The 10,453-nt window shown below is 46.2% G+C and overlaps 1 protein-coding gene across 3 annotated transcripts; it reads left to right on the plus strand.

Moving 5' to 3' along the window:
- Nucleotides 1-2,825: 2,825 nt before the first annotated feature.
- LOC135388765 (uncharacterized) lies at nucleotides 2,826-10,146 on the plus strand. Of its 3 annotated transcripts, none has more exons than XR_010421508.1 (4): nucleotides 2,826-3,080; nucleotides 3,157-3,740; nucleotides 8,518-9,732; nucleotides 9,800-10,146. XR_010421508.1 is itself a non-coding variant. In XM_064618542.1 (4 exons), exons 1-3 carry the CDS (start codon nucleotides 2,845-2,847, stop codon nucleotides 9,635-9,637), a joined length of 474 nt encoding a protein of 157 aa, XP_064474612.1. In that variant the 5' UTR covers nucleotides 2,826-2,844; the 3' UTR covers nucleotides 9,638-9,732; nucleotides 9,800-10,146. The 3 variants fall into 3 exon arrangements, 2 of the variants coding, with proteins under 2 accessions (XP_064474612.1, XP_064474611.1); XM_064618542.1 differs by having other exon boundaries at nucleotides 3,157-3,378; nucleotides 9,622-9,732; XM_064618541.1 differs by lacking the exon at nucleotides 9,800-10,146 and having other exon boundaries at nucleotides 3,157-9,005.
- Nucleotides 10,147-10,453: the final 307 nt, after the last annotated feature.

Here is a 10,453-nt window from a genome sequence, read left to right on the forward strand (position 1 = left end):
TAGTATAATAATGGTTTCTGTTTTATTCAATCCTTATCATGTACCCGAAATATTTGCTGAGCGAGCCTTCTTGGATCAACGTCCCCTGCAGTGGCCGCTTATCACACAAGATTGGTAACAGCGGCTCCCCGAAACTGCTCAGCACCAGCTCCTGTGGCCTAATGATACTACGATGATGGCATTCAACGCCGAGACTAGGGAGGTTCGAACCCGGGCGCAGGCAGTGCTGTCTGGGTGTCCTGGGTTTTCCTAACGAGATAGAGAGAGAATAGAGTGCGCAACCGCCTTTGCGAGGCTCCAAGCTTTGACGCCAGTAGGCGACCATCTTCTTTCTCTCTCGCACTCCTTCTGTCAAGGCAAAAAACGAACGAAGAGCGAACCGAAGGACCAATGAAACGAGAGTGTGCAACGCAAGATGGATTGAAGCAGCCCTGGGAAATGCACGCTCGAGCCAGTGCAACTTTTTCTGCACTAAAACAATCAGCTGAATTCACTATAGTGCATCAGACAGCGCCAAAGGCGGGGTGGTAACACACCACATTCCAGATTCCGTTACGGCCTCAATGATTTCTCTGCTGGTCTTATTCGTACATCTCGCTATTACGCAAGAAAGTTTTAGTAGATCATACGCTATCCCGTTTGCGTACGTAAGGGATAGCGCTGATGGCACGCCCATAACACAAAGAGAGCTTCGCGCACTGCGCAGAACCACTAACGCTATCCCTTACGTACGCAAAGGCGATAACGTATAAGATGTACTAAAACTCTCTACTGTCTGGTTATGTGACTATCATAGTATCCAGTGATGGCCGCTAACTACTTCTACAGTAGTTTAACTATAACTACTAACTACTTCGCAATGTAGTAGTTTAACTAGTAGTTCAACTACTTTTCAGGGGAAGTAGTTAAAACTACTGCTTTAACTACATCTCCAACTACTTAACGATGTCCATCAACACCAATACCATTCCATACCATTCTTGGACACCTAAATATGAATCACAAACAGTGAACAAAGTGAAGATCTAGTACACAGGCACGGCACAATTGCTCTGCACCTCCGTTCTCATCAAACAAGTAGCTCAAGGTAAAACTCGGAAGCACAATCGTGCTGTAAAGCTTGCGGCAAAATCGGAAGTGGTTGGCGCCTGCAGTAACCTAACTACTGTAGTTAACTACTCGAAATAGTAGTTTAACTAGTAGTTGCACACTACATTTCTGCATGTAGTTGATAACTACTTTTTAACTACAATCAGGTAGTTTAACTAGTAGTTTAACTACATGTAGTTAACTACTGGCCACCACTGATAGTATCTCTTCGGTAGGCCTGGAAAAAATTGTTGGCGGCATTACGGAACCAATAAATGCCACGGAATTTCGAAGCGTACGTGCGTCAATGATGCTCATCGTACGAGTTCCTTATGCCCGCCATTTGCAAACAAGGCAAGGCGAGGTCAACATGGCGCCATCCACGGTGGCTTCAAATATGGCTGCTGGTTTATCTCTCTATTACCCTCTCTATCTCGTTGGTTTTTGCTCAGACGCTTTAAGGCAAGTGTCGGCATAGATCCCTGTGAAGTCGGCCCAGGATGAATTATCCCCCCGAGCTACATGCCGTCACACCGACAGAGAGATCACCGACAGGGAGGGGGGTCACTCGGAAATATCACACCACCACCACCACCGAAACTGCTCTATGTGTGCGGTGTTATGCGGCGTTTTTCGTCCTGTAAACAAACAGTAGTGGCAGCATTGCACAAAGGACCTTTCAGTGTCCTCAAAGTGCACTGGCCGTGGCCCCCTCCAACCAGGCATTGGACGTTCCGCTCCGTTGTAATATACATTTATATAATTTTCATTTATAATTTTATCATTAATGATTGTATCATTTAATTTATAATAGCATTTCATTGGAGATCACAGAGCAAAATAACGCCGCTTCCGTTCAGGAGTACGCAACAAAGGCCCCCTGCTCAATGCATATAAATCATGCAGCTGAAAACTTCGCTTTCGGCCCTGCGGCACCGGTGAGATTAAAATGCGAGCGGCGCCCGTCTTCGTAACGGCAAAGAAAGAGGCGAAGGCAAAGTATACGCCCCATCGGCCATGCACGCGCAGCAAAGAAATTGGGGGCGCGGGCCCTGAGCGTCGCTGTAAGAAAAGGTCTCGAAGGTTTGTGGCTACCGTGCATTCGGGACTGACTATGCATTCCCCGCATTGGAGCAGCGAGGCTGAGAGTTGAACACCACACCGCAGCAACGAAAATGTTCCATTCTGACCGGATTTTTCGTGAAAGAGGACCTAAAGCCTTCCCGAAACCAGCAAAACTTTCTATTAAAGGGACAGTCGCATTCTCCGAGGTCAATTTCGAAACTAATGCGAATTCTAATTCCTTGCCGACCACTGAAATGGGCCCGAAAATACCATTTCGATCCGCGGCGTACTTTTCGCGCAATCCGATGAAAAGGAAACCGGAATCCTTGCGCCCTCGCTCTCTAAAAGTGGGAGCAAACGTCACCCATTTTCTCCATTGTTCGCGCTACTCATCCCAACGCGCCATGTTCCTAGCCGTCCCGCTCCGTGCCCACGATGTTCCACTGTCGGCATCTTCCATTCTGTCTTTTGGTAGATTGTCAGGTCGTCATTCCATTCCCCCGCTCGTCTTTTATTCAGTCATTTCATTCATCTCATCCTCTCGTCGCTTCACGTAACTGTCGTTAACTGGGCCCTCATGTCACGATCCGTGGCCAATTGCCCCGTGCTATGCGCCACTGCGGAGAAAGACGAAGAAGAAGAAGAAGAAACGTCACCCGGATAAGGCCAATCAGCGCGCGCCCTGGGTAAATGCGAGCCGCGCGCCTGTTTGCCGATCGCGAAGCAAAGGCGAAGGTAGCAAACATGGAGTCTGAGAACGAGAGTGATGTTTCTCTGTCTGGGGGAGATTCTGACGAACATGTAAGCGGTAGCGGCGATGAGTTAATGCTGGATGATGACCCATACTCTACGGACCCAATGCCTCTGGAACCCGCCGACCATGCACGAGATGTGGCTGCGGCTAACCCGCGGGATGACATTTTCAGGTGACGTATTCTTTGCATGGTTGCCGTGCCGTCGGATGTGCGAAATAGTTTAGAATGTTGAAATTGTTGTCGGCAGGTGTGTGTGTGGAGTCTGCGACCCACAGGAGCCCGACGAGCGCCTGTGTTGCCATTCTGTTGCCAGGGTGGTAGAAATGTTCAACAGTGCCGCCGTGCAGTGCATAACACAACACCCATTACTCAGGGACATCTGCCTCCGTAGGGAGCTTCTAGTGGTGTACGCGCCTCAATTCTGCCGCTATGATCAACATTTTAGGCGACTCAATCCCCAGGACCACAGGTAAGCCTGCTGCAGTGCTCTTCCGTTTGCTATGATTACGACCGTGATGATTTTTTCGGTTTAAATGACCTCTGTCACGACTGTGTCGCTACCGTCGGTCCCGCTCTACTGCCATCATCACAGGCATCGTCGGGCGCGGGAAAACGCGGGCGGCTCGTGCACGAAACGAACAAAAACCGAGCAGCACGGGAGCTGATGGTCTCTCTCTTGACTGGTCTGGTCCATCGTCATGTCTGCCAGGGATTACGACTTTCATTAAAATCCAGTTGCTGGACCTCTCTGTGTCGTCGTTTCGGGGGAAGGAATGCATCAACTGGTGGCAGCGGTGCACGGCGGACCTCATGTGCTTCGAGTATGTAAAGGTGGGTACTAGCTTTGCTGATTAGTTGTAACCAGGATTTAGCCTAGTGTTCTAAATCTGGTTAGTTAACCCTACTGTCGAGGAGTCCTCGTTCGTTTTCCTCATAGTATTGTTTGTAGGCAAAGATACCCAAGTATGAAGCTAGATTCACTCAAGAAAGATGACTTGTTAGAAATATGTGAGGATTTAGGTATTGATACTTCGAAATTGAAGCGAAAGCCTCACATTATTGAAGCCATATTGAGTGCGGATATCGACGATGATGAAGTCGAAGAAACCTGGCAGATGATAAGGGACAGAAGGGAGAGGAAAGAGAGAGAGTATGCTCAGCAAAAAGAATTATTAGATATTCAGCTGAAATTGCAAGTCGCGCGCAACGAGGAAGCTGATAAAATTGCTGAGACTAGCTTTCCTCAAGTAATGCAGGTGGAGTCATTTAAAATGACAAATTTTATGCAGCCCTACAAGTTAGGAGAGGACATAGGTATGTATCTAGTAAACTTTGAACGTACCTGCGAAAGGCAACATTTTGTCAAGTCTTCTTGGCCACAAAGGCTCCTTACTCTTTTGCCTGGTGAAACAGCAGATGTTCTAGCGCGGATGCCAAAGGATGAGTCTGAAGATTACGATAAAGTAAAGAGCAGTCTTTTGAGAAAGTATCGCCTATCTGCTGAGGCTTTCCGCCAAAGATTCAGATCAGATGTTAAGAAGCCCAATCAACCTTACGTAGACTTCGCGTATAACTTAAAGTCTAATTTGGTGGAATGGTTGACGGAGGTAAAGGCTTATGGCGATCATGACAAAGTCATACAGCATATTTGCATAGAACAGTTCTTTGATCGCATCCCAGAAGATATGAGATTCTGGATTCAGGACAAACCAGACGTTGACACCATAGAAAAAGCATCAGAATTGGCTGATGATTATGTATCTAGAAGGGTCTACAATTCGTCATCCATGAGCTTGAAAACACGCAAACCTTTCACACCTTATCGGAAGTTTGCTACTAACAAACCGGAAAGAGACATCCCACTTGCTACCCCTCGTGAAAGCAGTCAGAAAGGTGCACAGAGTACCACCATGAAAGAAAAAACTGCCAATGCGAGAGTTTTCGAAGCTAGAAAACCTCCAGTTTGTTATTTCTGTCACGAACCAGGTCACATCGCAAGTGTTTGTGATAAAAAACCGAAAACAGCTTTTTCCTACGTAAAAGATGACGAGGAAAACCTTAAGTTGCTAGGACCTTACCTCTGTGACTTAACGGTAAACGGTACACCGTGTAAAGCACTAAGAGATAGCGGTGCCACGATAGATGTTGCCCATCCTTCGCTGGTTAGACCCGAGGATTATACAGGCGAATCAACGTGGATCAGGCAAATTGTGCAGGCAAACAGTGTATGTCTTCCTGTAGCTAAGGTGACCCTTAAGGGATCCTTTGGTGAAATCACAACCGAAGCTGCTGTATCTAAAGGTATTCCCCAACATTATCCCTATTTATTTTCGAACAAGTCTGCAAATCTATTAGCAGAACAAGGGAAAGAATGCAGTGCACAACAGGTGAACGCTCTCACACGTTCGAAAGCGCGTGAAGTGGCGAATAAGCTTCGGTACGATTACCACACAGAGCAAATCCTAGAGACGGAACCAAAAGTTCCCGTTCCGAATCCTAACGAAGAATCCTCCCCAGATGTTGGTCAAAACAGTATTCAGCAGGATCTTGAATACGCAGAAAACTCTGCAGCGTGCTCCTTTTTGCCTCCCATATCAAATAGTTTTGACAGCTTACGAGGACTTGACAAACAAACTCTAAAGCTGGAGCAACAAAGTGACTCAACGCTAGAGAGACTTTTCAAACTCATTGATGGTGTCCCTAGAAAAAATGCGACGTTTGCCACAAAGTCGGATCTCTTATATCGTTATTACAACGACCGCAAAGGTAGAACTTTGGATCAGCTAGTTGTACCACGAAAGTACAGACAAGATATTCTGCACCTCAGTCATGCATGTTCATGGTCAGGTCATTTAGGAATCAGAAAAACTAAGGACAGACTCCTTCAGGAATACTACTGGCCAGGATGTTTTAAAGATGTAGAAAACTTCGTTCGGTCATGTGATTCATGCCAAAGAGTAGGGAAATCTACCGACCAGTGGAAAGCACCACTTAAACTAGTCCCTATAATCACAGAACCCTTCAAGCGCTTAGTAATCGACACGGTAGGTCCTTTACCACAAACTAAGTCAGGATACCGTTACATACTAACGCTGCTGTGTCCAGCAACGAAGTTTCCTGAAGCAGTGCCTCTCAAGGAAATAACTTCTTCCGAAATAGTGGATGCCTTGCTTGGCGTCTTTGCACGAATAGGTTTCCCCAGCGAAATTCAAAGCGATCAGGCAAGCGTGTTTACTAGTGCACTGACAACAACCTTTCTACAACGCTGCGGGATTACCATCGTCCACAGCTCAGTATATCATCCACAAAGCAATGCAGTTGAACGTTGGCATTCAACACTCAAACGAGTTCTACGAGCTCTATGTTATGAACATAAAAAATATTGGGACATGTGTTTGCCGGCAGCAATGTTTGCTCTTAGAACTGTTCCCCATGAGGCAACAGGATTTAGCCCTGCGGAACTAGTCTATGGCAGATCACTAAGATCACCGCTGAGAATAATCAGAGAACAATGGGAAGATAGTGGGGACGATCCCACAGTGGTAGACTACGTTTTAGAATTGTTAAATCGTTTACATGTAGCTCAAGAGCTAACACTAGAGAACATGAAAATTGCCCAGGAAAAAGCTAAAACTTACTACGACAGGACAGCTAGGTCACGGCTCTTCTCACCGGGGCAAAAAGTAATGATATTACGACCGTGTCGTCAAAACAAACTGCAAGTTCAGTGGGAAGGTCCAGCACAGGTAATAGAAAAACTTTCCGACACCAACTATGTCGTTCAGCTTGGCAAACGTAAATCATCCGTCAAAATCTACCACGCAAACTTGATGAAACCGTACACCGATCGCGAGGCTATTGTTAACCTCACACTAAACGAACCTGAGGAAATCCCCTTAGACATCCCTTCTCTAGGAACGGGTAAAGTTCCCACAGTTCATGAAATAATGCTTAATATCGTCGAAGCCGGTGACTTGCAACCTAATCAAATCCAAGATCTGACTCATTTAATCGAGGAGTACCAGACTTTATTTTCTGATACGCCCGGCAAAACTACATTAGCTTGTCATGACATAGAACTAACATCAGAAAAGCCAGTTAAGTCCAAGCCGTATAGAATGGCACCTAGACAGAAGGCCATACTAGAAACTGAAATTAAGAAAATGCTCGACTTAGGGGTAATAGAACCCGGTGAAAGTGATTATGCATCGCCTCTAATTTTAGTTGAAGCTCCAGGCAAGGATCCTCGCCCTTGCATTGATTATAGAAAGCTCAACGCAATAACGCGGGATCAAATCTACCCAATTCCGAACATCGAAGAAAGGATTGAGACTGTTAGTGCAGCAAAATTTATCTCAACCTTAGATTTGGTACGAGGATATTGGCAAGTACCCCTCACAGAACGAGCAAAAAGGTACGCAGCATTCACATCACCAATCGGTACTTTCAGACCTGTCATGCTCACATTCGGCCTGAAGAATGCTCCTTTCTGTTTTTCGAAGCTCATGGACACAGTTCTAAAGGGTCTCGAAAACTTTGCAGTTCCCTACCTTGATGATGTTGCAATTTTTTCTTCCACTTGGGAAGACCACATTCAACACCTTAAAATAGTTTTTCAGCGTTTTAGAGAGGCAGGGCTTATTATGAAAGCAAAGAAGTGCAAACTTGCACGCTCCCATGTAACATATCTCGGTCACATTGTTGGACATGGGTACCGCAGCCCACTTCAGACAAAAGTTGCTGCGATTAAAGATTTTCCTCGCCCAACTACAAAAACCCAAGTCAGGTCTTTCTTAGGACTCACTGGATACTATCAAAGGTACATCAGAAACTATGCTGACATCGCCAGTCCTTTAACCGATGCATTGAAAAACAATCAACCCAATCGTATTCTATGGGATACGACCAAAGAAAGCGCTTTTCAAAAGTTAAAAACAGCGCTATGTTCAAAACCACTCCTTCGGGCCCCAGACTTCGCACGTCCTTTCATCATTCAGTGTGATGCAAGTGACAGAGGTATAGGTGCGGTGCTTTGCCAAAGGGACGAAGCTGGAAGAGAACACCCCGTCGTATACATAAGTAGAAAACTAACCCTACGCGAACAGGCATATTGTGCTTCCGAAAAGGAATGTGCTTGCATTGTATGGGCCATTCAAAAACTTAGTTGTTACATGTACGGAACGAGGTTTACAGTCGAGACAGACCACTGTCCTCTCACTTGGCTAAACCAAATGTCAAACAAAAACTCTAGACTTTTACGTTGGAGTATCATTCTTCAACAATATAACTTCGATGTTCGCTACCGTAAAGGTAAAGAGAATGGCAACGCTGATGCTCTCAGCCGCGCAGTATGAGTTCATTTTTGGAATACTTTTTCATTTTCAGAATCTTTCTTTCATTCTCCCACTCTTCCCTTCGTTTGCTATGGTGTATCAAAACTTACTTCGTTACTGCACATTGTTGGATTTTTGTATATAAAAGTGCAGTTCACACTTTGGTTACTATTTTGGGTATCGTTCTTGATATTCTGATTTCATACGTACTTTGCCTTCATGGGATTAAGGATAGGACACCTTTTCTTCTTTACATATCCTGGTTCAATTAAAAGGTATAGGCTAGGCCTCGCCTGAGCTGCTTGGGGTGCTTTGGTGGTTTGTCTGCTTCCGTTTGCTCACGCAGTGTTCACAACCCCAACTACATCTGGAGGCTTCATACATGAATTCCCTCCTGGTCATCGAACAAACGTCATCGATTGGCCACTGTCCAAGCCGCCACCTTCAGGCCCTGGACCTTACTGCGCCATTGGATAAAACATCGCCACCATCAAGCCACTCCAGAGTCACGGCAGCAAGCCGTCACACCTCCTTGGCTTCCTCTTCATCGGCGGGGAAAGTTGTCACGACTGTGTCGCTACCGTCGGTCCCGCTCTACTGCCATCATCACAGGCATCGTCGGGCGCGGGAAAACGCGGGCGGCTCGTGCACGAAACGAACAAAAACCGAGCAGCACGGGAGCTGATGGTCTCTCTCTTGACTGGTCTGGTCCATCGTCATGTCTGCCAGGGATTACGACTTTCATTAAAATCCAGTTGCTGGACCTCTCTGTGTCGTCGTTTCGGGGGAAGGAATGCATCAACTCCCATCAAGATTCGGAAGGGTAAACTCGGGTGCTAGTCGGGTGTTGTTGGTTACGCAAATTGTCGAACCTAAAGTGGACAGGGGTTGTATACAAAAGGGCGGCTATTCTCAGCAGCTTTTTGGCCTACGCAAGTTTGTCCACCATAAATCATAAGCGTGGCCGACAGCCGTGGAACGACCCAGAACAGAATCCTGGTCCAACAATTCCATTAGGAAAAGTGAAGCAACACAGTCGCCTCAGCTAGTCTCGACATGCTCTCAATTATGCCAGTTAGCCATGGCCTGATTATCAACACAAAACCCTGATTGACAGATATCCAGTGGGAATTCTGAAGGATAGTCTTACAAGTCTGAAAACAGAAGCATTTGAGGTGCCAATAAACGGGGGGGGGGGGGGGGCATGTTACTGAAGAATGTAAGAGTAATTTATTTTGGGAGAAATTGAATTTTGCCAGAATTGGAGGGAAGCTGGTTCGGTAGTTAGCTGTTGGAATCGGGTTCATCCTGAAAGAGGCGGACCATTTTTCTGTTGTACTATGTTGCACACCTGCCAACCTTCCACATTCAAAATGCAGGAGACCCCGGAACTAAGAAAGGAATGCACAGGCTTTGAACTCCAAGGTTGGGATAGTGTCTGTTCTTCTGTTTTGGCCATTGTCTTCCCAACACTGTGGGAGATTTGGCAGGTATGCAAATGCCCACAAGATATAATGCTAAACAAAAAGAAATGTCATGTGGATTTGTCTTTTCCAGCTGCCTAAGGTTCATGGCATACTCATCATTCACGAGATGGGTCTGGGGATACCTTGGTACAAGGAACAGACGACAGGTTCCTGGATGCGTTGTCTGAGCCATCAGGAGGGAGTTCCCATCTACGTCCTATCAAGGCTATCAGCGTTAGGACCATCGAAGCAAGGGTGTCTTGACATTCTGATGGCTGGAACTGGAGACATGTAGTGGCAAGACAAAAATTTTGCTGACATAGGCACACTTTGTGTAAATGAGCCTTTGGTCATCCCCCTTGCCTCCCACCAGAGGTTTTGGAGGATACTATACGTGTGGTGTACGGATAGGTTTACCCATACACCACACACCTATAGTATCCTCCAAAACCTCTGATGGGAGGCAAGGGAGATGACCAAGGGCTCATTTACACAAAGTGTGCCTATGTCAGCAAAATTTTCGTCTTGCAGCAATTTTCGTCATTGCAGTGTGGGGGATGTTTTGTCTTGTCACTCTGTATCTCCAGTTGCAGTCAACAGACTGTCTACCCATCTGTACAGCAAAAACTACTACACGTGGCAGTATTAGCTCTGGCATCAAATCGAGACTGTACTGCACTAAGTTAGTGCCGAGGTGGGAATATTTTGAATTCTGTGCAGATTGTCAATGCGGTGTAGTGACGGG

This window comes from Ornithodoros turicata, chromosome 3, assembly GCF_037126465.1.
Source record: "Ornithodoros turicata isolate Travis chromosome 3, ASM3712646v1, whole genome shotgun sequence".
In the NCBI taxonomy this organism is placed as follows: Eukaryota; Metazoa; Arthropoda; class Arachnida; order Ixodida; family Argasidae; genus Ornithodoros; species Ornithodoros turicata.